At 45.0% G+C, this 26,246-nt stretch overlaps 3 protein-coding genes across 11 annotated transcripts in view; 1 reads left to right on the top strand and 2 right to left on the bottom strand.

Moving 5' to 3' along the window:
- Window positions 1-251: 251 nt before the first annotated feature.
- sp4 (sp4 transcription factor) lies at window positions 252-18,337 on the bottom strand. 3 transcript variants are annotated; one of them, XM_086014579.1, is made up of 8 exons: window positions 17,225-18,337; window positions 13,311-13,479; window positions 6,403-6,473; window positions 5,290-5,637; window positions 3,863-5,069; window positions 3,540-3,738; window positions 2,824-3,023; window positions 252-2,202 (listed from the first exon to the last, which is right to left on the bottom strand). In XM_086014579.1, the coding sequence occupies exons 1-8, from the start codon at window positions 17,228-17,230 to the stop codon at window positions 1,943-1,945; spliced, it is 2,460 nt and encodes an 819-aa protein (XP_085870705.1). In that variant the 5' UTR covers window positions 17,231-18,337; the 3' UTR covers window positions 252-1,942. The 3 variants fall into 3 exon arrangements, with proteins under 3 accessions (XP_085870705.1, XP_085870706.1, XP_085870707.1); XM_086014580.1 differs by having other exon boundaries at window positions 2,824-3,017; XM_086014581.1 differs by lacking the exons at window positions 13,311-13,479; window positions 17,225-18,337 and adding an exon at window positions 6,722-7,446.
- Window positions 1,970-18,540, top strand: sp8a (sp8 transcription factor a). Of its 4 annotated transcripts, none has more exons than XM_086014583.1 (11): window positions 1,970-2,122; window positions 2,852-2,941; window positions 3,561-3,744; window positions 9,229-9,290; window positions 9,633-9,715; window positions 10,350-10,402; window positions 10,473-10,567; window positions 14,038-14,074; window positions 14,428-14,497; window positions 16,599-16,875; window positions 17,272-18,540. In XM_086014583.1, exons 10-11 carry the CDS (start codon window positions 16,840-16,842, stop codon window positions 18,403-18,405), a joined length of 1,170 nt encoding a protein of 389 aa, XP_085870709.1. In that variant the 5' UTR covers window positions 1,970-2,122; window positions 2,852-2,941; window positions 3,561-3,744; window positions 9,229-9,290; window positions 9,633-9,715; window positions 10,350-10,402; window positions 10,473-10,567; window positions 14,038-14,074; window positions 14,428-14,497; window positions 16,599-16,839; the 3' UTR covers window positions 18,406-18,540. The 4 variants fall into 4 exon arrangements, with proteins under 4 accessions (XP_085870709.1, XP_085870708.1, XP_085870711.1 ...); XM_086014582.1 differs by adding an exon at window positions 9,787-9,883 and having other exon boundaries at window positions 14,428-16,875; XM_086014585.1 differs by lacking the exon at window positions 10,350-10,402 and having other exon boundaries at window positions 14,428-16,875.
- Window positions 18,541-19,283: 743 nt separating this feature from the next.
- itgb8 (integrin, beta 8) overlaps window positions 19,284-26,246 on the bottom strand; it is a 13,876-nt gene continuing 6,913 nt past the window's right edge. For 2 of the 4 annotated variants that reach the window (XM_086014907.1, XM_086014909.1), the window contains 8 exons: window positions 26,044-26,136; window positions 25,241-25,381; window positions 23,479-23,887; window positions 23,133-23,355; window positions 22,942-23,048; window positions 22,013-22,123; window positions 21,149-21,312; window positions 19,284-20,688 (listed from right to left, as the gene is read on the bottom strand). In XM_086014907.1, coding sequence (XP_085871033.1) covers window positions 20,566-20,688; window positions 21,149-21,312; window positions 22,013-22,123; window positions 22,942-23,048; window positions 23,133-23,355; window positions 23,479-23,887; window positions 25,241-25,381; window positions 26,044-26,136 — 1,371 coding nt within the window. In that variant the 3' untranslated portion in view covers window positions 19,284-20,565. The remainder of the gene's footprint in view (window positions 20,689-21,148; window positions 21,313-22,012; window positions 22,124-22,941; window positions 23,049-23,132; window positions 23,356-23,478; window positions 23,888-25,240; window positions 25,382-26,043; window positions 26,137-26,246) is intronic. The other 2 variants (XM_086014908.1, XM_086014910.1) reach the window with 1 other exon arrangement.

Genomic DNA, 26,246 nt, shown 5'->3' with positions numbered 1-26,246 from the left:
TGTGCCGTGAGAGGTCATCAGGTGTGTTGCGGAAAATTTTCCAATTTCACTTAATTTGGTTGAACAGGCACTGAGTAGTAAATCGTAACAAGATCGTTATTTCGGGTCTTTTTTTTTTTTTCTTTTTTTTGATGGTGTGCTGTGAGATTTTTCTAATGTAAATTGAATGCTTTAGCTCAAAGGCTGCGACACTGGGAAACCTGAAGCAGAGCAAAAGTCAATATGTTGGCAATCAGACAGGTAAGGCTGTTTATAATCACTTTATTGTCACGTGTTATGCAGGCAAATCATATTTTCTGCTTGACGTTAGGTCTTTTTTTTTTTTTTTCCCCCTCCCCCATTCTTTTTACCGACATAACACATTTGTACAAACCAGTTTTAGAAATCTCCACAAACCGGAGCCTTTGAGGCTAACCTGGCAAAAAACCCAATATCAAATGTCATGGCGAAGAACACGGTTTAGAAAAAGATTTACAAATGAGATGTTGCTAGAAAATATCAAAGAAAAAACAAGTTGGTTGTCACACAAAATATTACCAAAAGACATCTAAATCGGTTTGGTATCAACTTTTTTTTTTGTTTGTTTTAGTTTGAAACACATTTTTTTTTTGCTTTCTTTTATTTTCTCCCAAAAAGAAGAAAAACATTACGGCGCAAGGAGTAAGAAAACAGAAAAGAACAAAAAAAAAAAAAAACAACTGAACCATGCCATACACAACTTGAGAATCAACACACACAAATACAAGTCCAGCAAGAAGGCAAATATTACAAATCAAGAATAATAAATTAGCTTTACACAGTGGGCTGCTCTGTGTTAACTGGGAGGGGCTGGCTTTCAAAGCAAACTCTATAAAATATACTTTTATTTTTTTGTTGTTTGTTTCTTTTTTTTTTTTGTAAATAAGACTGTACGCACTGGACTAACACTGAGCAACACCACCAGAAACATCTCATCACCACATAAACAGCCGGAACGACATGGCCCCCCACAGCTCACCGCACCTTGCCTGTGCTCCATCTCAGCGCCACCCACCCACTTGGTTCACTCTGACCTTCCCTCAGCTTGGGTTAAGGCAGTCGTAGGTCACAGAGCAGGCTGAGGGTGGCAATCAGACGAGCACAGTAAACCAAAAGCGTCATCGCTGTCCCTTCCAGCCGCTTGAAAACAAACGCACAATAGTGATAAAAATGCCAGGAATTACCAAACAACCGCTCTCTCGCGCATGTGTGTGTGTGTGTGTGCTCTTGTTTCCGCCAAACCCTCCTCCCTGACAATGTAAACATGTTCCACTAGATTGTCGTTAAAGTATTGCTTTCATCTCACAAACATAGTTGTAGAAAGCTAGATTGTTTTCTTTCATAGAAACTTTTTTTTTTTTTTTTTAAATGGCCACTGCCGCAAGAGGAATGCATTATATATAAATCTTTCCATATGTGCTTTTTCTTTTACTGCTCCTTTCTTGTTGAAGGGATTCATCTTTTCTTTTGTAACAGTTCATGAAGGAATCCACACCTGAATCGGATGGGAGGACAAATCTCAAATTAGGTAGATCCTCTTCATGACACGCACCCAAACTAGTCATAGGTTGAGTCGCACACGCACACTTTCCCAAGACTGCCACGGCTCCGCAACAGCCCCGTACCTTGATTGACCCTCAGCCCTGTCTGACAGGTAAGAAACAGGTACACTTACTTTGTGCATAGAGATAGATGTTAGCACGAGAAGAAAAAAAAAAAAAATCATTGAATGTTTTTCTTGTGTTCATTTCAACACAACTCTCATCCCCTCACCACCATAGAGCTTATCTTTCATAACTACCGGTACTTAATTGTCGTTGGCGTTTGACCGTGTTTTGAACGATGCTAATCTCGAGTCTTTTTTTTTGTTTTTTTCAGTCTGTAAAATAAAAAACAGCCGCACCGGGGCGTCAATGAGAACTGCCTATTCAAACTCCTCCTCTTCCTCCTCTTCCTCCAGGTGATTGGAGGTGTTGGGCGTTTCGGGCTCGGAGTCACGGGAGAGGGTGACGATTTGAGGGGAGGCCCGCAGGCCCTCGGGGGCGTCGTCCTCCATGTTGTCGGTGGTGATGATGGCCACGGCGGCACCGCCCTTTTTGTTCTGGTGGGTTTTGATGTGCTTGGAGAGGTGGTCGCTGCGCATGAAGCGCTTGGAGCATTCGGGACACTCAAAGCGCTTCTCTCCTATTGGAGGACAAACTATCTTAAAAGTCATTCTTTACAAAAGGTCAAATCATTTTTCAAAGGACTCCCTTATCATGCTGACACCAATACCATAAGTGCCATAGGAATGAAAACAGTTGACTCTATTTGAGAAATAAGTTGTCATTTTCCAATAACAATTTTATTGTTTTAAATTTAAAAAAAAAAATCTAATGGAGTATTATGATATTAAAGTAAAATTCAATAGGAGAAGAGAGTTAATCTGGTGTGCATGCCTTGACCACATGGGGGCAGTACAAGACATACGGATTTACTGTACTGAAGTCTCTCCTCTCTTGGCCCTTCAGTACGGCAGTAATTAGTTCTTTGCGGAGGATAAAGAATATCTGTCTGTGACTGTTGTGCGGTCTGTCTACATGTTGATGAACCCGTCTGCTTAAGGCTGAAATGATTTGTTAAACTTCAAGCTAAGGCTTGCAGACCTCAGTTTCAGAACCACTGGCAATGACAAATACGGTCTAACAATGGTACGTTACGAGTGGGCGAAATATGTTCACGTCCAAATTTTTCTCTTGAAATGTCACGGTTCATTTTCAGCACCCGCTTTAGGCTCAAATATGCTTGCGTGTGTGACCGTGGCACCTGTGTGCGTTCTCCGGTGTCTCTGCAGCTCGTCGCTCCTGGTGAACCTCTTGCCGCAGAAGATCCAGTTGCAGACAAACGGCCTCTCGCCCGTGTGCCAGCGCAGGTGGGCCCTCAGGTGGGAGGTCTTGCCGTACACTTTCCCGCAGCCTTCCATGTGGCAGATGTGCTGCTTCTTCTTCGTGGGGTCGCCACTGTTTCTGCGCCAGAGGGCAGGAGTCTTTTTACTGCAGCACTTGAGAGTTAAGATTGCATAATTTCAGCTGCGGGTTCAAGTTTCACTTTGCTAGATGCTGATTACCAGCTGAGTTGTGCCACGTCTGTCCGCGTCAGTCGTTTTAATTGTAATTGCAGCATATTTGTCAATATGAGAGAGTATCTCACAAAAGTGAGTAGCCCTCACAATTTTGTAAAGGACACTTTGCTACAATCTTAAAAGTGTCACAATTGTGGATATTTTCGCTCAGGGGTGTACTCGCTTTTGTTGCCAACGGTTTCGACATTAATGACTGTGTTGAGTTATTTGGAGGGGAATGTACATTTAGACTCCTCCGTGAGATTTTTCGAAACTAAAATATGTGCCTCGGCTCAGTTGAGGTTGGGAAACGGCGCGCTTCACTACTAGAGCTAAATTTGACTTGATTTATGATTCAAGTGTGTAAGCCAAAGCACACCACATGATCCATCCTAGACCAGCTTACTCACATACTCCCTACCTTGCCTCGCCATCTCTGCAGTTTGGGCAGGAGCAGGCGACTCGGCGTAGCCTCTTGCTGGGCGGTCCCTCCTGGTCCGAGGAACTCTGCACAGATCCTAACTGGTCTGGACTCATTGACGAGCTGGACGCCACGTTCCCCACGGTGACCGTCACGGGGGACGACTGAACCTTGACCCCATCCTGCCCTTGTGGTTGACCTTATGGTGAGAAATGACACACAAAAGCATTCAAAAGTTGTTTGTTCGCTTCTGGCTTGGCGATACAAAGTAAGGTTCTGGACTGGCGTCCAAAACTGGACGAATTCTATCAAGGCACCCTTACCCTGTAGACCTGTAATAGTGAGGGGCACACCCTGCACCTGAACGCCGGCGCCGCCGAGCCCAGCGATGCTGACCGTCTGCACGCCCGATCCGGGGTTGATCTGAGCTGCGCTCAGCGTCAGGGGAGTTCCGCCCAGGGAGACCAACCCTCCACTCCCCACAGTTGTCCCGCCAGCCACTGGGGCCAGCGTAAGCTGCTGTGGCAACGCCGCTCCCAGGCTGCCTTGGAGCGAGACGCCACCGGGGAGCTGCAGCGTCTGCCAGGCGATCTGCCCGGAGGGGGACAGGGTAGGTGTGCGAATAAGGACCTGGGCTGGATTCTGGAAGGCCTGAATGGGCTGCAGGGTTTGACCAGGGGCCAGCTGGAGAGTCTGAATGTGCTGCTGCTGCTGCTGCTGTTGCTGCTGCTGCTGCTGCTGCTGCTGGCCTTGGTTTTGACTCGGTGCCTGGGGCTGCAGCTGGATCTGCTGCACCAACTGATGTCCCACTTGCCCCACGATCACCTGCTGAATGGCTCCCGGTGCGTCCGTCTGGCTTTGGACCCCGTTGGCCTGATTCTGACTTTGAGAGTCCGCCTCTGTGTTTTGTGCTTGGTTTTCATTGGTTGCGGCCTCAATACCAGCAGAGACCACTTGCGTCCCGTCTGACACGCCATCCCCTTCGGCGACTGGCGTTGGCGCTGCCCCAGAGAGCGCTGTCGTCGTCATCAACTGGTTGCCACTGGCAACAGAAAAAGTGCCATCTGCTGATTGGATAAGCTGCACGGCCCCGCCTCCTCCGACATTATTGATCACAGGCAAAGCCAGGGTCATGCCACCAAGGTTGATGGGTACCGTGGTCATGACAGGAGTCTGAGATCCCTGAAGGGTCTGCAGCTGCAGGGGGAAAGACTGAGCGGGACGGATTTGCAGGGGGACCGTCTGATTGGCTGAACTGGACAGGATAGCCTGCTGGTTGGCGGTCTGGAGAATGGCCTGAGCCTGGCCTGGACTCGGACTCTGGATGAGCTGAAGCTGCTCGGGCATAGTCCCGATGGAAGCCTGCTGAGCTGGGTTGATATGGATCTGCTGTCCATCGGCGGTCTGCAGGTGAGGGATGACCTGGTACTGGACCCCGCCTCCAGCATTGGGCAGGTTCTGAACCTGGATTATCTGGAACTGCTGCTGCTGATTGGCGGCCACGCTGTTGGTCCCAGCTACGGCTTTCACCTTCGCATGGGAAAGAAGCAGTTAGCAGAAGACAAAAATACAAGTGGCGGCGTCATTAATCAAATGAACCCCTGCTATTCGGAAAGTATTTGACACCACCCTTGTTTTGCTAATAACAGAAAATAGGTTTCAAACTAAAAAAAAAAAAAATAGGAGATTTACAAATGCCGGATTGAGAATATTCAGGGGCTCAGTTTAGTAACACAGAGTCATCCCTGACCTTGCGTCCAGGTGAGCTGTCATTAGGAACGGTAGTGGCCACTGTTACAGCTACCGGCTGGTTGGTGTTCTCCTTGGCCATGGTAGCTGGCGCTGTAATGATCTGCCACCCGTTCCCCGTGAACTGAGCCGGGACCAGTTCCAGCTGCTGGGGAACCAGGGCCTGGCCCCCAGATGTGTCCACTACAATTTGGCCCTGGAGCTGACCTGCTTGCAGTTGAATCTGACCAGCCTGCAGCTGGATCTGCTGGGGCCCAGCCTGCACCTGGCTCCCCTCCGCTCCCCCCTGCCCGCCAATCTTACTGCAGGTGGCCGCCAGCAGAGCCAACGGAGAGGGCTGGGAGGAATCCTAGGAAGGGCAAAGTGGGAGAGTAAGGAGAAGGGACAACTCGGGACTCGTATGCATACGCAAACAAGCGCCACCTCCGAGTCAAGAAAGCCAACGGGGAGGGATGGGCTGAAATTATTCTGCACGCAAACACAAAGTGTGACACAAGACGGAGGAAGAAAAGGCGAGCCATTGGTGGTGAAAATATGGTGTTGTGAAGAGAAACACAAAGCTGACAGAAAGCGAGCTGTCAGTAGAAGTGGGCGGTATTACAGGAAGCGAGTGGGCGGGCGTGTGAGAACCACATTTTCTCTTTTTCTCAGAACACTGCAAGAAAATGCCGCCTTCTCTCTCTCTCCTCACAGGAAGTAGGTCGCAGAGCAGGTTGATTTTGCAACTAATACAATGAGACTGCAGCAAGACGTGCGCGGACAATAGGTGCATTTGAAAACGAGTCCCGGACAATCATCCGCAAAATATGGACTGGAAATAGAAGTCTCATACCAAAGCCGCAGGAATCCATAAGCAGAATTAAAGCATTCTGAGGCTAATTCAAAGTGACACTTCCATAGTACAATGGCTGAAGTGTGACAGCCGCGCAAAGCTACTCATGAGGCTTTCGGGGCTGGCTCTCAGCTGGGCTGCACACAAGCAGGAAGTGGAATTGACGAGGGGAACGCCCCCAGAGGTGTCTGGCTTGCTGGCGGGCTGGGAGCGAGAGAGCGAGTGCATGCATTTTCTTGGCCCGAGGGCAAAACAAAAGTAATCAAAGTCCTTTTTGAGTACCTGCGATCCAGAATTTTTCCCCTTTTTTGATGCTTTCCCTCCTTCAGTTCCAGATGATTCCTTCTTGGAGTCTGGGGGGGGGGGGGGGACAATTCGAAAGTTACAATTGCATAAGTCAAAATATCATCAAGTGTGCCTTTTATAAATAGATGTGCAGGATGGGCGACCTCAGTGAAATAGAAGCATATAGCCAATATAGCGCGACAATGGTGCTATTGATCATTAGTAACCTCATCAGCAACATCACAGGCTTCCTATCTGCCAGACAAGGGAGGGAGAAACGGGGGGAGGAGACGGGATTGAGGAGGAGGATACCTACCACTCATAACGCATGAATATACCAAGAGGGAGAGGGTGTAGTTCACGGTAGAAGGCCGGCCGGCCGGGAGCGGAGGCGGAGGACGGCCTATATGTTGGGCTCTGGGCCGTGTCGGATCTGCCCGTTTTCACGAAACCACCCACCGTCCAGGAAGGGCGGTGCCAAGCGGAGACACAGCCGAACGGCCCCCACCCCTTCCCGGTGAACAGAAATAACGGAGAAAGCTCCGGCCGTCCCCCGCAAGGCAGCTGCGCCCCTCGCACACACGTCGCACGTCTCTTGAGCCGGATAGAGCGTCCGTAAACGCGCAAATTAGCGCTTGTCAGGTTGGTCTCCACAGCGGCGTTCGCAGTGTGTCACCGAAGAGGCCCACCCACTTCCATTTAAGCATCAGGACAACACCCCTGTTGTGCCGTGGCCGCTTGCCGCCGCTGCTCCCGGCACGTCGTCGCCGTCCGTGAGCCTACCGAAAAGCAGCCACTATTTGTATTATATTCGTATTCCGCTTTTATTCGTTCACACTTTCATTTTTGGGGCTATAAAGGGGGAGATACGCTCAGATAGCTGTGGCTTTTGTGGGCGGACACGCTCCTCCCACTTATTCAGATTGGTCGACGGGGTTTGGCGTGCGAGGGTTCAGATGGGAGTTGTATTTTGCTCAAGCCTCACCTCCTCCAATGCTATTGGGCGAGTGGGACTACATTTCCCATGACTCCCCGGGGCCGCCTTCGTCTCGCTGGTGGAATGGTGCTAGTCATGTTGGTGTGAGAGCGACAGGAGGGCGGTGACTATTTGTAAAGGCTTTAAATGAGGAAGAGAGGCGTGTATGGAACGGTGTGCACTACTGGGGAAAAAAACAAGACCGTGAATGCTCCTACATTTTATTCTGCGCAGACAAAAATAAAAGATTATTCTTAATACATTGGTCAACAGCAAATTTTAATCAGAGATGGCCTGGTGTCCGTTAATGTATTTTTGACACTGATTTAAAAAATGCCTTTACTTTTTTCTAGCACATCTGGTGTTTGACATTTTCATTTTTTGTTTGTAAGTTTGACCTGTAAAAGCTTGCACAATACGGATTTTTGCCATGCATTGTGATTTATAGCTATGACCTTTCGGGGAAAAAAATCCACCTGTTGCTGACCCTAACCCTTAATTCACAAATATTACGGAATACAGTATATTACAATATTTTTGTTGATATATTATTAATAAAATGAAAACCTGATGTCCTCAAGAAAAAAACAAAGGCTCTCTATTTGTTGTTTTTCCCATTGTGTCATCCACGTGGACTGGAAAAAGCAGCAACAGGCCTGACAAAATAATTATAAAGTACAGCTTTTTGTCTGTGTATATTGTAAAAGTAAAAACTTGTCAGAGAATAAATAGAAAAGAGAAGTACAAACCCCCCCCCCAAAAAAAGTACAGAAATGAAGTGAGCAAATGTACCACCACTGTTGTTTTTGCTATTCATTTGTTAGTTGTATTATGCATTGAATTATTTATTTGAGCCCTCTGATCACTCCCCAAGTCTGGACTTCTTCCCACTCCTTTTTGATTATGGAAAACAAGTTGTCTATTGTTGATTGTTTTGTTTTGATGGTCAAATTACCGTTCAGATCAAATCAAATGATTACATCAGTTTGACTTTGTAACATCCAAGAACAAATAAAAAATGACATTGTGGGCGAGGTTGTATAATCATAAGTAAAAAATAATTAATTGAGCAAGGTATTGTTATTTTTACTGTAACACTCTCCATTATTTGATTTTTGTGTGCACAGAGCTGACTCCCACGCCCACAAGCACACGCTTATTAACTGCGGCTTAGCAGCCAGCCAAGTGCCCCCGCCCCCGGGCCACCTTGCGAGGCGTCGCTAGGCAACGAGGGTTGGCCTGGAAAAAAGGGGAGTCTCCTTGTGCGAAATTATTCGGTACCCTGTGCATTTCAGAGAAATTTGACCATCAGTATGGATCATGCCCATCTCTGTCCTTTTTAGAAAAAAACCCATTTAGATTGAATAAATGTGGTGTTTTCTTTGGAAATTCAGTCAAAGCAGTCAGGAAGAGTATGTTGTTCATACATTCCACCGCTAGATAGCGTCATACACAAAGCAACACAGTACTGTATATCTGAAAATGTATTTTTCCCGTGTATTTGATCTTTGTTTTCATTCAAAATATCGTTGACGCTAAGTTTAGCAAAATATCATATACTAAATAAATTACAAGTATTCTTATTTTTAGCGCAGAGTAAGTAATAGTACCTTAGATAACTAACTCACCAGAGTTACTGTCATCACATAGATGTGCTTCAGAAATACTTTTGACTCACAATATTGTCCATCTTGATGATTGCATTTTGTCATGAGAGCTCTGATTAACAGTATATTTTTGGTTGAGTGATTTTTTTTTTTTTTATTCTCCCCCACCTCTGTCACAGTAATTACACCACAGCGTGAGCCGATGCATGTTATGCACTAATGTCCTCAATCTTTTTGCAGAAGCGCGCATGGGCGGCGTGCATTTGTCGCTGGAAGCAGTGGCGTCAGGGTGTCTCCTCTCGGTAAGGTTGTAAAGACAGAGGGATTTATGACTGACATGAGTTTTGGCACAAACTGTTTTTGTGTGTATGTGTGCGTGCGTGCTATTCACCAGTGACTCACAGAATTGGACTTTTGGCAAGGGTACAGTTGTAATGAGTGGCTTGACGAGATTGCATCCTATTGTTTGAATGAAGAAGAAAAAACAAAAGCCGTTCTTGTCTTGCCTGACGTGCGAGAGGATTCCATTTTTGTGTGTGAGAGTGTTTAATTTGCATAGGAAATTGCTTTAGCATTTCAATAGGGCCTAATGTATACATTATACTGAAACACTTCCACAGTACGGATTTTGCTTTTCCTCGCAGCTCAACACGAGTCATCTGCTTCTGTGAAGTTTCACGGGCTGAGAATTTTCAGAATGCGTCCATTGGCGTCTAGACAAGGACAGGTATTTACAATCACGTCAGCTCCTAAAGTACACCGAGTACACCTTCTTCAGTACTTCACATACTCGTACAGAAGCCACCAAATGACGGAACAACTCATGCAGCAGTGATGCATGAGAGTACCAATGATCCCGAGGGGTCGATGAAGACAAGAGAGGAGATGCCTGCAGGTAGCACTGCCGGTCGCTTGAACTGAGTGAACTCTGGGTGGGACCGATAAACCAACATCTACTCCAATTTGAGTTTTAGCTCATGGAAATGTTATTGTCTTGGTCCTGTCATGGATCAAACACCTGTTTTGAATTTTGCCATTAAGCCCCTTCAAGTTGTCAAAAAAAAAAAAGAGAGAACTGCGATACAGAACCAGTGGACTGGTTCCACTGGTTCTTCAAAAGTTGGGAGGTCAAATTAAGTTCACCTGTGATTATGGCGCATTTTTGTTTCCTGAAATTGTCAGTTTTGATGGTGTGACTGAAAAGTTTTCTGGGTGTGAATGAGCTTTTTTTTTCTGTGTGTGAAGTTCCTTGTTGACTATGAAAGATGAAATGTTTTTTGGGCCTATCAAACTCTATATTATTGTTATTATTATTATTATTATTATTATTATTTATTTGACTTTGTTCCATTTCCACCCAGCTGAACTGAAAAAGTGGATGACAAAAGGACGAGCTGTGTGCTGCTTTCAGATGGTGAGCAGGCATGTGGCTGGACTCCCTTTGAAGCAACGTGTGTTTATGTTTACATGTGTGTGCACTCCAGCCCACTTTCCGGCTTTGAAGACGATGCCCATGAATCGAGGACGATATTTACAGTGGCCCTAAGTGTAGGGTGCAGCACGCCATAAAGATCCAAAGGTAAGTGTGTCAAATTGTGCATCAAGCGTGCGTACTCCTGCACAGGGCCTGACCCGACTTGCCGGGGCTGGCGGAGCTTGACGCCATCCCCTCGTTTGGGGCCCGTCTGTGTATGTCCTGAATGACGGCTCGGAGGCACGAGTGGGCTTGAGGTGGCAAAAAGAAAAGAAAAAAAAAGGTTGACGGGAAACATCAATAAAACAGCGGTCGCGAAACCACCTGAAGCTGCGTCGCTGAAAAGCCGAGTGTGTGTTTGTGTGCGCGTTCACCTCTGCCCTGATTGATGACCTCACACGGGCAATTCCACATACAGTGAGCGTCACGTGTGCGCTGCTTTTTGCTTTCAGGAATAAATTAATTGCACGGCAATTTGCATGAAAAAGCGAGCAGGCCGTTTCCGGTCAATTTAACAGCGGGTCAGCAGTAGGCGCCCCCACCCACCTCCTGTTCCTTGAACCTTAAATGCAATGGCAGGCATTGTGGCGAGGTAAAGCGCAATGTGTGGGAGGAGCAATAGTTAACCAAAAATATGGAATGAATATATGGAATGGAATGGAACGGTGTGGGTGTGTTGGCATGCAGGCTGTTAATCTACATTCATGCTAAAATGTTTTGATTCTCCGGGCAGGATTTTTTTTTTATCCAGTGGTAATTTCACCTTTTACGTACAATCATATTTGCTTTTGGGCGACTACTACAGAAGAACTGATTAAAACAAGATTCACCGCAATAAATTCAGTTTTAATGTGAAAAGCACACTGTGACGGTTACCAAAGGTGATGTGCAGGCTCACCGTTCAGTTGTATTTAACTTTTATGTGCAATATGTTTGTGCTGAATCTTTAAGCAGGGTTGTTTTATTTTCCTATATTTTAAAAGCAGGGTTAATGTTCATTAAAATAGAAAATAAAAATGTTAAAGTGACCGACAAACATATTGAATAGAATTTTTAAGAATCTAACCTCTGTCGACTTTGAACATTTCAGTACATGCCCGTGTTTTAATGACGATCACGATCAGGGGTGCGACATAAAATTATGGCGGGCTTCTAAAAATTAGCACCAGAAGTGGTTGTTTTTTTCTTCATTTTTAGTTTTTTGTTCACCGACCTCACGGATGAACTTAGACTTAAGGCACATCTGGGCAAAGCTGATCGTTCATGTCATTTTAACATAGCCGAATATTTTTTTTCAGTTTTTATTTCCTAATTACAGCAACAGAATTATATCAACGGCAACTTCTTCAAACAACGCAATTGACTGTTTTATAAAAAGACGTTGAATTAATACAGTGTTCGTAAATACCACCCACCCGTCCTACAAAATGATTATACATTGATGGCGTCAGACTGCTGGCTAGTGCACAAGTGGACCCACCCCCTCCCACTAGGATGACCCAGACCCCCCCCCCCCCAAATGCTGAAGTAGCAGTGATCAAATCCAAATCCAAGTGAAAAATGACATCTGGAAGTACATGATTATGCTCCTGGGCTTGTACGCATCAATCAAAAGACACCGTGGACACGCACACACACACGCACACTTGACCACACGTTAACCTAGAGAAGACCTGAAAAATGAAGAGGAGCAAATTAATCTCGCGGCGGCCACTGCGGCAGTGAGGGATGAAGAGCGTCATTGGCGAGGAGAACGGGGATCACGGTCAGAGCAGGATTTAATCAAGACGGCGGAGTGAGATAGCAAGTTTGTGTACGTGAGCTTGAACAATTTCTCCCTCAGTCCTTGAACATCATCAGCTTTACTCGAGGGACAAAAAATAAATACGTTTCAAATGAACCCCGAAGGCCCACGCAATGAAATGAATTGACAAAGACGAAAACGACGAAATTAGTTACTTTTATAAACGTAAAATGTATTTTTTTTTTTTTAAAAGCATTCTTGTTTTTTTTCCCCCATTTTGTTAACATAAATGCTTTCTCACTTTTAGTTTACTTTGTTAACTTGAATAACCTTGCTTTGGTGTCCTTCTGATGATTCCCTCCGCCCCACCTTTGACCAGAGAGGTCAACAACCCCCTTTAATTATTTTGTCACTTTGAATCACGGCCTCCTAAAAAGGGCCACGAACTTAACATTTTCTAAAGGGAAGCGGGAGCTATTCATTACAACCACGATAAGAAGCATGATTATGTTCTCAAACCTTTACGTATTGGCCTCTCTCTGCAGCCTGCTGAGAGGAAAAATAAAAGCATGCCTTCAGTATTACCGGTGGCAGAAATGCGCCCTGTGATTTACTTGTTGAATTCACATTCAAGCCAGACTTGTCGCCTATGAATATCTCATTTTAATCCTCATTTCATGAATGCGAGTTACTGTGCGTCGTATGTAAATGCGCCGTATACATGAATGTGAAGTAGGCGCTTTCGCGGCATAATTGTGAGGCGGGAATCCCCTCATTGTGCTGCGTCGACAGATGAGATGACATCCCTGACCCTTGCACGAGTCCCTTAAAAAATTAAATGCCCGCGGAATGAATTGTTCTCAATTGCAAGCGCGTTTGGGAGCGCTCGGCCGACTGCAAAATTAGCATGCCAAGGTGTGGGGAAAACCCGTGATATCGCTTGTCTGTTTGTTGTTGTTGGTGTTTCTCTGGTTTTTGTTTGTCTAGCTTGTCAGATCGCTTTTGTTCACGCATAATTAGGCAGATTTGCGTAATTGGCAAAGGCAGTTGTTCCAGTTTACGAAAGGCGATATTGTACACGGGAATGTTCTCATTGTGGCAAACCTGAAATGTTGTCCATCAGCTCCACGCCGGGTAGCGACAGACATGCCCGCGTGTTGATTGCAGGGAGCCAAAGAGGAGCAGCTCCAGGCACATGCATTAAAATTCTTCTTCCCCTTCTTGAAAACCAGAACGCAGCTCCATTTGTTTGGAGGGGAACCATTTTGATGGCCTGCAAAGACAAATTCATGTCGGTCAGAGGTGACCTGAGCAAAACTAAGGGTCTTGAGGAGAAACATATTCCGGGATCTTCTGCAGATCTGTCATCCATATGTCCCCGAAACGAATCCCCTCCATGTGTTAGGTAAAGACAAAAAAAAAATCAAATCAAATCTCTCAGAGCCAGGTTGGGTGAATAAGGAGGTTTCTCCAGCATGGCGATATTCCTCTCGGCCAGGAACTGTCAGACGCATCGGGCATTGTGTACAGGCGCGTTATCGCGGTGGTCGCCTCGCCTCTTCTCACGCACTGAATGAAGCAAATGCTGCGGGATCTCTTTGTAGACGTGATTATTGATCATCTGGCCCACCTTTAAGGGGGGAAAAAAACAAAAAAAACTCAGGTGGCAACTACTTTGTAATGCTCATTAGTCCAACTACAGTATGCGCTACGTATAGAATTGTTTGGTAGTATGGTCAGGCTGTGGTGTTTAATAACATTTAGAAAAAAATGGTTTGTCTTTCATATAATCAGTAGTTTTTCCGCTCTTTTTTGTTTTTTTGTCTTACAGCAACACAGATGACGCTCAAGTGGAACATGGAATACAGGTGAGCATTTATGCCCCCCCCCCCCCCCCCCCATAATATAACATACTTTACCTAGTATACAGTGCAATGTGCTTAAAATGGCGGCCTGGCCAATGTTTGATGACCATTGCGATCATTTGGACAAACTTCAATTCGGAAGCAGCGAACATCTGTACCAGTTTATTCCCTAGAAAATGTTGACACAAAGCCTGGACATGCACCACAGGACTGCACAGACGATGAAAGCGTTTTGCTTTGTATCTTGTTCTTCTACTAATTGATTGCATAACCCCCCGGTTGTAGTGAATATATATTTTTTTTCACGTTTAGCCGCTCCTCTTTTGACTCGGTCACCCCCCTTCTAATTGTCCCAGCAGGGGCAGCTGAGCAAAATGGCCGCCCTCCAATTGCAAGAGGATCCCTACGAGGGCAACAAAAGAGGAGGTAAGCGCAACTCTGAGGGGAAATAAAAGACGCCACCCATCAGTCTTCCCCCGAGACGTGCCAGATCTTTATTTCACTCTTTTCTTCTCTGCATTTTCTGTCTCAGTGGCCACAAAGTGAGTGGAGAGTGCGCGGCAATCTTTTTTTGTTGACGTCTGATGGCGCGCGATAATGTGGTCATTATCATGGCTAAAGGAACAGGTTGGGGCTCAGACAGGGTTTCATTAGGGGGCCTTTCATGCTGGCGCGCACACACACACACTTTCAGTGTGGGAAAAGAATGCGAGGAAAGGCAGGACAGCTGTTTGGGTGGCTCATGAGGATGAGGATTAGGTTGGAGTGAAGATGGCCTACTGTAAAGTCCACCTCGTAAATAGAACAATGCCCCAGGGAGGCAAAAGCAAGAGGGACTCATTTGGTCATGTCCACTGGGAGTGTAGAAATAGCTACAACTACAACAGATTAAAAAAAAATAACAATTTATTAAAAAAAATATATTAATCTGAAGATTTGAAAGTTTTCACAAATGAATTGTCCCGCCCGCATGACCGCAAAGACTCACATAACTGACACCAAAGCAGCACCATTTTAACCGGTTGAAATCATCACATCCCCTTTACATTTACATCGTATTGCATGTCGTTAAAAAAGGAAGCATCGTGACGTGTCAAAGTAAATGACTTTTCAGTCTCTTTTTAGCGTTTCAAGCGTAACTGCAAAAGAGGGAAAATGTATGAAAATTATACATTACGTACATGGTACTTATAAACAACAGACTGTGAGAGCTACGGTTCCAATCACTCAGTTAGCTCCACTGACTTTTATTAGGCTGTCCCACAAGAAGATGTAAGCATCAAAACATTAAATAAAAATGAGTTATTTGTCAATTCAGTCGTCAGTGTCATGCCGGCGAGGCTTCGAGTTGTGATTGATAGACTCACATGATTGATAAGAATAGGAAAAGCACAGGAAGAGGTGTTTTGGGGGAGGAATCCCACATTTGTTTTGTTGAATGACGTGAAATTGCAGAGGTAGTGCAGTTGGTGTCCTCCCTTCCCTCCCCCGGGGCTGACAGATCCGCCCCAGGGACAGGATGGGATGGACCGGTCCGGCCTCTCCCTCTGCCAGGTCTCGACATCTTTACAAGCGTTCGCCTTTAACCACACTTGTCTATTTGACACGTTCAGCCAGGCCATTTCACACATTTGGTAAGAGGCTTGTGCGCAGCAGGGTTAGCATAGTTTATGTTTTTTAAATTTTCATTTGTTTTTAATTCAGTTTGTCGTTTTTAGAGCAAGCTCGTTAGGTTTTCGTCTTGCGTTTAAACAATTCTTTCATTTGGGTTTTTATTAGTGTCAGTATTAAGTGTTTTTTTTTTTTTCTTCTAATAAATATGGAGTGATCTTCCTTCTTCTGTACATACACGAATTTGGCTTCCAGTACATATTTTGTATTTAAGACAGAGCAGTCCTTACATTAATTCATCAATTTTCCCATTAACACCTATGGACAATTTTCATCTTCAATGAAGGTGTGACTTGGGAGGTGTCAATCAAACAATAAAAGCTTCAAAACCGATAACGTTTAGTTGTTAAAATAACACTCCATTTTGAATAAGGTGCTTTTCTGGGGTAACAGGTCAGCATGAGGACGCAGAGATGTGCCTGCAAATTAACGCAAATGATTGACACCTCATAAGGAATACTTTCTGGCTGATTTTCCTCTGGCATTCTGGTTTCACTTATCTGAAATTAGAGGAAAATTGAGTTTTCCCCCCCCCCACCATTCATATTTGTCCTGTGAAGTCATAATGACAGTTTCAACATAAATAACAAAAAGTCATTCTTGGACGAGGAATTGCAAGCCCCTCCTTTGACTATTTTTGATGGGCTCGCCTCACGAAGAATCACTGCTATAAGTTGTGATTAAAAAAAAAAAAGTATTTGTTGTTGGTACTTTAAACCCAACTGCTTTGGAACGCAATTTAGGATTTAAAAAAAATGACATTGTTCTATCTAACTAAAATGACTATTTATGAGTGTGTAGTATTAAAATACTCATCTTATTTTCACCTCTCATTTGACTTATTGTGGCACTCCAGTACTCTCAAATCGTCGCGAATCATTTATCATCTCGGACGGAGATCCCACTGCTTGCAACGAACACCTTTTTTGCACGGAATTTTACGACATCCTGGAGCTGCTAAGTGCAAGAGACAACCTGCGTTGGCCTCTGATTGGTCCACAGGCCTCCAGGCTTCCAAGGCACGAGGAAGCATCAAGTACAAAAGAGCAGACAAACACGAACTGTGACACACGCACACAAAAAACACAGACGTGGAAATGACAGCTCAAACCATGGCTGCAACACTACTGGGGGTAAGTTTACATTTGTCTCTATTACATTAAAAGTGTTTAAGATGTGTTAAGAAGTGTTAATGTGGACAAAAAAGTGTCTGTATTGGAATCAAGTATCCATGTCTTGACTTTAGTGGACTTCTGTTGTTATTTATTCATTCAAGACCTCTGCATGCTAATAAGTGTGGACTATGGAACACTATACACTTTTTAATGATTAAAAAGGCCTGATGGGTATTAATTAGATCGCTTGAGTTTTAATGTTATCATAACTGTTTACAGTATCTGTTTTATAGTCAAATAAACAAATGAAATGACTGCTCTTCTCAAGGGGCTATACTGAACATTGTAATTGAATTGTTCACCTTACATTCATAAAGTTCCACCCAGTTGTAAACACTCTGTGCGTCCCCACAGGAGGAGCCCCGGCTGGGTAGCACCCCACTGGCCATGTTGGTCGCCACTTGCAGCAGAATAGGTGAGTCAAGTCCCGCCAGCTCCACCCCTGACCTCTCCTCCGGCATGCCCACGGGCCCCTCCAACGGCTTCCACCCGTGGAAAAGGAGCGTCCCGGCGGCCACTTGTCTCACCTCCAGGAGTAACGTGGTGGGATTCTCGGACACCTCGAGCGCCTTCTCGGTGACCAACACCAACGAGTTTCCCGCCTACCAGACCTCGGGGCAGTCCGACGCAAGTTTTCAAGAACAGCGGTCCATGTTTCTCACCAAGTTCCCCTCCTCCGTGGACGGGATCGCTGGGATATACCCGCGACTTCACGCGCATCCGTACGAGTCGTGGTTCAAGCCGGTGGCGGAGGTCGGCAGCGGGCCTTCGTCTTGGTGGGACGTCGGAAGCACTTGGGTGGATACTCCCAACCCAGCCGGGATGGCCTCCTCGCAGGGCGGCTACGGCTCCTCCGAGAACAGCCCCTGCGCCGTTCAGCAGCTCCTCCCCGGCACGCAGCATCTGTTCGACGGCTTCAGGCCACCCTACTCGGAGTCCAATCCCTCCGGATTCTCCCCGGGGAGCCCGGTGGTCCCTCCTCCGGCGTCTTCGCGCGCCTCCTCGCGTCGCTACGCGGGCAGAGCCAACTGCGATTGCCCCAACTGCCGGGAGGCGGAGAGGCTCGGTCACGGCGCGGCGAGCCCCCGGCGCAGGGCCGCGCACAACTGCCACATCCCCGGATGCGGGAAAGTGTACGGCAAAACGTCCCACCTGAAGGCTCACCTCCGTTGGCACACCGGGGAGAGGCCGTTCGTGTGCAACTGGCTCTTCTGCGGGAAGCGCTTCACGCGCTCCGACGAGCTGCAGAGGCACCTGCGCACGCACACCGGGGAGAAGCGCTTCGAGTGCGGCGTGTGCCGCAAGAAGTTCATGCGCTCCGACCACCTGAGCAAACACGCCCGGACGCACGGCCCCGAGGGGACTGAGCACGGAGAGGAGAAATCCGGGGTTGGTAAAGGCAACAGTGACACGGACAACAGTGTGGGCGGAAGCCCGAGACAGTCTCCAGACGTGCACCTGACTGTCCACACGAACGAGGTGAAATAAATAGCTTTTTTTTTTTTTAAACATAAAAAATATAAAAAGAAAAATGAAATGGCACTTTATGATGAATGTCAGACTAAACACGCATACCTCATGTTATTTGTAGCCTTCTAAAAAATAAACATCCTCTTGTTTTTACTTTGCTTCATTGTTTGCATTTACTTGTGATTACTTGTATCATTTGTTGGTTGCATGTACGTCATTTATCATCACTATTCTTATTTTAAGTGCAAATTAAGTTCGTATATCTGGAATTATTTCTTTAGTTCTTGATTAGGATTTCGTAATTTGTCTTGTACCTCACTGCAGGTATCAATTAAACAGGTCAAACGAACTTTTCTCGTTGGGCAGCTCGTTTGTCACAATGGACTGTGTATTACAACACAGCAACAATATCCTAAACAGGCCAACTCACTTTAGATATCTCTGCATATTGAAACAGTCAAACAGAGTTTCGTTTTGTTGATCAATTACATTTAGACTTGTGATTGCCGTGAGAAATTATCCAATTTCACTAAATTAGTCGGCAAATGACTTCTTGTGCAACTTTATTCATCAATGCATTGATGAATAAAGTTGCACGTATATAGTGCCAGCGATGTATAGTGACAGGCAGAACGATTCAATGATCTTCCACTAGATGGCAGAAGGTACGTAATTAACCCGTGCATCCGCTTTTTGTGACAGATTCTTTTTGTAAAATATGTGCCTAGGCTCAATAAATGTTGGGAAACAATATTTTCGACAGCGGTCGCAAGGGTTTTGCTTAATCTCCATGTCACGCTTGAGTTTTGTGTACATCGCCATCTAGTGTTCAGATCACGAAATGTATTGACGGCAAAACATTTTTGGGGGGCCACAACTGCACGCATAAAACGACATTTTTGAAAAATCTTGCACTTTTTTATTGTGATAGAATGACATGATACACATGTCACAGTGGACACCGAAACCACACAAAAGTGCTTCTGTTACTTCAATGAGATGATTCACTTATTGCTCATAGCTGATGGCCATTTTTTTTTGACAGAAACCAACATTGCAACTCATGTAGACTCATTACAGAATAGTACAACTTACATATCAATTAAGAAAATACATTACAATAAATAGTAGTGTTCCATAGCAGAAAAAAAAAGATGAAGCAGCTATTGCTGTAAACATCGCCTCAAATTAAAAATCACACAAAGGAAAAAGACTGGAAAGTCATCTAGTGCATGAGGAGAGGAGTGGAAGAACACTTACACTTTGGATCGCAGTACCTTTCGAGCTTAGCTTGGACATGTACCAAAGAATCAAAAGTACAAAGTCATCAGCCCGGTTCAGTTAGTTGTGGCAGATGACCAACATACAGCAAGCGCACTTCTCAATTTGAGGTCACATGTTCATGCTTGTGATTTTCTGTCGTTCCCGGTCAATGTTACACTTGTATTGTTATTCCAGTGGATTTGTTACTGCCCCCTTAATGCCCCCAGTTTAGCACAAAAAATGTTATTTCAATCCCACTGAACAGCTCTCATGCCCTGTAATGAAGAGACACCTCAGTAGTATAATGCAAAACAAGTGCAAGTCTAAACAGATTGACAACTTCAAATCACAAGAAACCCCTCTGATAGGAAAAAAAAATGCAATGTCGTTGATCAGCTAACGCAAACAATGAAATCAATTTACCAAAAACCTAACACTAAATAGAAAATAGTCACAAGTGCACGTCATAAATTAAACCCAAAACAAGTACCGTGTGCAGACAGTATTAACGGTGAAATAAAAAGAAAAAAAAACGTTGTACCTCATGTTGGCCACAAGAGGGCAGTCCATGTCTGAGCCATAATATTTGGAGCACAACCTTATGACTTGAAGCCCTCTCACCACACATACACGCAAACACATAAATTCGAGTGGTAATGACTGCATGATCACCTTTGTAGAAGACGTAGTGCTACTACACATTGAATTTGGAGGACTTGTGCTTTTTTTTTTTTTTTGCAGGCCCATATCCACAATACTGTACTGGCCATCTCAGTCCCAAAGTCTTAAAAATAAAACAACAATCATTACATGGAGGTTTTAAATTACTTAGTACCATCAGACTTTGCCCATCTGCAGCAAAGTAGAACCGTCCAACTCTCCTCCAATGGAATGTGTCCACTTGCCCCCCCCCCATCACTGCCAGGGTTCGCCAAGGGGCATCTTGACATGGACGGTCATCTCCACCGAATGGTCAGGCGGTCGATCTCTTCTGTAAGTTACTGTCTTCTCGTTGCTTGTAGGGATGTAGGACAGTTCCTGAAGGGCGATTAGGTAAATGCAGTTACATACTTTGTGACACGAACGTACATAACAACTTGGCAGTGTTAAACAAACGTGCGGCGCTTCATCGACTGCATGACTCAAGAGCTTCTAGCAACAATCCGAGTGCGTCCCAAGATGTATTTATGAATCGTAGTTGAAGTCCCATTGTGAACTGCAGTAAGTCAACGAAGTCCAAAACAGCTTTGACACCCCCCCCCCCCTTTTCCTCAGCGCTTCCGTAAATCACGTGAGGTTGCATATCCCAACGCTGTGTTTACGAAAACTGGGAGGCAAGCGGAAATGTAAAACGCAGATGTAAGTCTGTTGCCTCGCTCCAACCCGGAGTTGAGCGGACCAATTCTGATCGGAAAATGGTCTTTTTTTTATTTTTTATTTTTTAAAATTTTAATGTCAGGTTCTGTTTGCCCCTTGCTGTGCTCACTGGTGATCTTACCTTGCCGGTGCAGATATATTCTCCATCCATACTGGCATCTCCTGGCGACCAGCCTTTTTTCTGCAGAAGCAGCCTGGACACTGCCACCACCACCAGCCCGCACAGAACTGTCAGTGCGCACACACTTAGAAAGGTCCCAACCAGCCGGCCTCTACTGGCACACTCTGTGGACACAAGCACAGGTGTCATTTTTAGTCTGATTCCTAGCATATATTCATACGTAACCTTTGTCACTGTCACTTTTTTTTTGGGGCTCCCCGAATCGCCTCATGAATCAAGTTCTCAGAACCTGAAATCGCGCGCAAATAGTCTGCGCTTGGCCGCACTGTGCCGCAGAAAGAAGGATGCACGCCCGCGCACAAACCGCGCTCTGAATAGTTGGCTATTAGCTGCGTCTCTGCGGGGACCATGTGTAGATGACAGCCTCATGGCTCAAAACAAAGAGCCCAAAGACATTTAGTAACAGGGTTGCCATGGAGACCTGGCTCCGGCTGCACCCGGGAGGAGCAGGCGTCAGCAGTGTCCCGTCGGGTTGAGGGGATAAGGGGAGATGGAGGGAACATGCACAATGAGCAGTTTTGTTCCAAAACTCAGGCGGGGACGAACTGTAACACTTGGATGTGCAACGTGTGTGAAAGTGTAAACCTGAGCGTGTGTATTTCAGAGTGTGTACGCATGTGCGAGTGTTTTTGCAAGTGAGAGTCAAGAACGAGGGCTGGGAAGAGAGGGGAAATGTAAAATACAGCTGCAACACTGACAGCAGGCTTGCTGACTCAAATGCACCAGAGTGCAGTTGACCTGCAATAGGAGCAGAGCTGGAATGAAGGCAAGTGTTTGTGTGTGTGTGTGTGTGTGTGTGTGTACCTGCTCTTGTGCTAATGTGAAGCCGGTTCCGTCCAGACTCTGAGCTTGTTTGAAACCAATAGCGACAGCTGTCACTACTCATGTACATACATCGAATCCACTTGCCCCCTGCTTGACAGAGAGATAAAGATCTTTTACGTGATGTTCAGTGTAAACATAGTGGTTAAAATCCCAATCTGTTAAAAAAAAAAAAAAAAACATATTTGAGAAAGCCTGTCTGTGGCAAATGCTTAATGCTGTAATTGGAAATCCATATTTTTCATGCTAAATAACAATATACACTTTAAAATATGTCAAAAATTTACAATAAATACTTGGTCACTACTTCGCGGATTTCCTCTATTGTGGGGATGGTATGGTACGTAACCCCCGTGATGGACGGGGGATTACTGTACATGACACAGTATATTAAGTATCAAAAACATAAAGTTGAAGCACTAACATCGTTAAGATAAACAAGCTACATCAGCAGAAATTGGCCACTTGATTAGGCTCAGCAAGTCGGGGCACTGCCCGGTTTATCGTCCCCGTATTTGCACATGAAAATAATGTATCCCAACATTTTGTATCCCGCGTATAAAACAGGGTTTTGCGCCTTGTTAGTTGAGGACGAAAACATATCACTGAGGTACAGAAAATAATTGGATCACTTGTATAATATAAGGGATAAGCGAAAAACCGTGGTTGATAAGGACGTGTTTTACCGTACCGAACGGCTCTCAGTTTTTAGTAAGCCAAAATAGTTCTACTAGTGCTTCCTTGTGATTCTATTTATGCACTGAATTGCCTTTATTAGTGAGGAAAAATAGCGTACGAGTACATACAACAATTCATTGCACTAGTGGGATGTTGAATAAATACTCAAACGGCTTGCCATACTGTTGTGCAACGGGAAACGCCAAATGGCAACATTAGCCCAAGAGCTCTACCTGACATCATGTCACCGATGTAAACGACGTCTGAGTCGCAAGTGCGGTTGCACTGTCCCGCCTCATGCTGTTTGAGACCACGTGACATGTGACAGTCCACGCACTTCCTGAAACAGACACACAAAAACACCGTCAGCTCCGTGAACACAGCTACCCATCATGCTTTGCGGTCGAAAAACAAAAGGAAGTACCAGTTTGATTGGCAGGAGCTTTGACAAGCAGGGCATCTCTCACACAAGTCTCCGGAGTATCTGTGATTGTCGCACACACACCGGCCGCACGCACACGTGCCTCGTCCGCTACACAACGAGCCATCGGGTGATTGGCAGGTCGCTGTGGAGACGGGACAACCGCAGCTATCGCCTGTCCAATTGTCCTCACACGCACATTCACCCAACACGCACGCACCCCGCCCTGGCAGGAACAGACAGAAGGAAGACATTTTTTTTTTTTTTTTTTTTTTACAACAGTTTTATATTATTATTATTATTGCTTTTTTTAACGTGCAATTCTGTGTTTAGAATTAAGAAAACGTACCTCCGCACAGCAGCCCGTCTTTATAAGAACAGGAGAAGTCATCACTCTCGCAGTATTTCCCGTAAATTGTGCCAAGTCTACTGTGCTCGCACACACACCTCCCACATTCACACGCCCCACGGCCGCTGCAGTCCACGTTCGAGCTTTCCGCTCGGCAATTCCAGTTTGATTCATTAGCAAGTCCCCGATGCGGCTTCTGCTCCCGACCGGTGCCATCTATTGTCCCCGCGCATGGCGAGCGGCCGCTTTCGTGGCAGCGTTTTGCTGGCCCACAACCGCACTGACATTTCGAGTGGATCCTAACAGTGGCGGATTCATTGTAGCCCACGGGCCGAACCGTCACTTGAATGTCTTCGTCTGCACCGTGGTCAGGACAGGAGTTCAGGCCAATGGTGATGTTGAAGTAGACCTGTGTTGAGTAAAAAAAAAAAAAAAAAAAAGTAATCAAAATCATGTCAATGGACAAATTAGGTTCATAATTGGTTCAAATCGGGTGTAGGTGCGAGTTACTCTATTATTAATAGTTGGTATGCTATGATATGTTCCATGCGCCGAATCACGTTTTTGACCACGAGGTAGTTATCCTTGTTTGTAGTGTCATTGGGAAAACATCTGGATCAGCCAAATCAACAGATGCTAAACGTACCTATTAAGGGTTAATTGATGTCAATTTAACGATGAATCGTGGAAGAAATGACCATTGGACTAGGCAGATGAGGCATAATCTGAAAGTTTGAATATCTGGAAAATTATCTTTTTTTTTTGTAATTATTCCAATTTTCCAGGCTTTTTTAATGAAATTGTCGGTGGTGTGCCAAAATGTAAAGACATATTTTCACTGCTGTTTGTCAACCCGTGGGAGACCAATTCATGACTAGTGGGATTAATGAAAGTTGTACCCTTCCCAGATTTCCTTCATTGTTGGATGCTTTTTCCCTTAGATGTCAGAGGCTTATAGGGGAAAAGGAGGTTGAGCCAAAAATAGCATCTTTGTTGCCCCACTTGATAAGGACGTTTAGGCGCTTGAAGGCTATTGAAATGCCAGCTTCTGTTAAGACTGTATGTGTGCGAGTTGAAAAGGTTTGAGCCTTGACAAAGTGGACATTCTACAGTTCCACATTCAAAACAAAACAAGGAAAAACAAAAAACCCCCAAAAAACTGCCACAACTTTTGCCAATGACGCTCTTGCAAAGGAAACATTTTGTCTACACTTATCAAAGTAATTTAATGGGCGTACACTGTTGATATTAATTAGAATGGAAAAGTATGCACATTTTTCATTTTATTTTTATCGCTATGCAGATAACGAGTGGATACTTTCCATAATTCATTTTCTCCATCCACGGATTAAAGGGCTGAACTACTGAGGCATGATTCAGTGGGAGGAAAGGAGACTCATGGGGAGATTAGGGAGTGAAAACAAAGCAAAAAGACAAAACAAAGACATTGCTTAGCATAACTGAATGTCACATTTTTACACAGGGTTGTGTAATAATGTGATACAATCCTGCAGTTTGGCAGTATATTCTGAGCTATTTCCAAATACCCATATTACAAACAAACAAGTCATGGAATCACATGGCAATTTTTTTTTTTTTTTTTTGCATTTAATACAGCATTTAGCCTAATCCGCTCAGTTTGGATTATTTTCCCAATCTTTCATGATGTGTATATTGTGTGATGAAACTAATCCAATACAACTACGGTAAATAAGAACACGAATGACAATGGAAACGTGACTGTTGGTATTTGCGGCTTTACCGTCTGATTAGGTTGCACCCCCAAGCAGCTCTGCTCTTTAGCAGTTGCCCCTTCAGGACAGATGGGGGTCACAGAAGTCCAGTACCTGCTGAATGCCTTGTCGTCCACTGACACCGATAATGTCACTTCTGTCAACAAGCTCTATTTAAAAAAAAAAAAAAAAAAATTGAATTAGACAATGCTCTTGAATTCAGCCAAGATAAAACCTTGCATACTGCCATAGGAATGCAGATGCGAGGGAGGATAAACAACAGTGACGATGGGAAATTTGAGACCAAAAGCGATAATTGTGACCATTGAAATTTGCAACTTGTCCTCAAAATGCCCTCATTGTTGTGTGTGTGTTTTTTTTTTTTTTTTTTTTTTTTTTTTTTTTTTGCAAGAGGCTTATGGGAAAAAGGAGGTGGGGCCGAAAATATATCTTTGTTTTTGTACATGGTCGGGACACCTAGTTTGTGGGAAGGAATGAGGGGGGGGTGTGGGGGTTCCGATGGCTATTACAATAGCAGCTTCTGTTCAAATTCAGCTGCCTTGTGTGTGTGCGAGCGTGCACCCAGATCTGTGGATTCGGACGATTCTTGAAACAAACAATGGAGCGCTGTGCTGGAAGCGAGATTATAGGCCAGACTGCAGCCAAATGAATAAACCACCAGTCACATACACACAAACACGCGTACACACACACTAGTCTGTTTAAATATTCGCACTGCTGCAGTCTCTTTTCCAACCTGGGCCTTCTTCTGTCATCGGAAGTTTGGACATAGAGAAGAGAAGGGAAGTCTAAAATAAAATTGAGTGTGTACCTTATACGAGTCCACAACTAGATCGATGAGGTTTGGAGACTGGAAGAAACCTATCTTCCCCAAGTAGGAGCCAGGTAGCAAGCGCACTAACTCCTACAGACAGAAAATGTTGCAGAAACATTTGCGACATATCATATCCAAGACAACATTTTTGTTTTTTGCGGAGGTGGCAAAAGTACTCACATTCTGTTCTTCAGTAGAAG

This window comes from Filicampus tigris, chromosome 18, assembly GCF_054856515.1.
Source record: "Filicampus tigris isolate MCC_2025a chromosome 18, RoL_Ftig_1.0, whole genome shotgun sequence".
In the NCBI taxonomy this organism is placed as follows: Eukaryota; Metazoa; Chordata; class Actinopteri; order Syngnathiformes; family Syngnathidae; genus Filicampus; species Filicampus tigris.
This window is presented reverse-complemented; position numbering and strand designations above follow the sequence as displayed.

Bases quoted from the DNA above. Each gene is read 5' to 3' on its own strand.
- sp8a (XM_086014585.1), top strand. From the start codon at position 16,840: ATGACAGCTCAAACCATGGCTGCAACACTACTGGGG. The intron at 16,876-17,271 runs GTAAGTTTACAT...GCGTCCCCACAG, and splicing joins TGGCTGCAACACTACTGGGG to GAGGAGCCCCGGCTGGGTAG.
- sp4 (XM_086014579.1), bottom strand. The intron at 5,070-5,289 runs GTCAGGGATGAC...TCCCATGCGAAG, and splicing joins ACAGCTCACCTGGACGCAAG to GTGAAAGCCGTAGCTGGGAC. The intron at 3,739-3,862 runs GTAAGGGTGCCT...TCTCACCATAAG, and splicing joins CACTATTACAGGTCTACAGG to GTCAACCACAAGGGCAGGAT.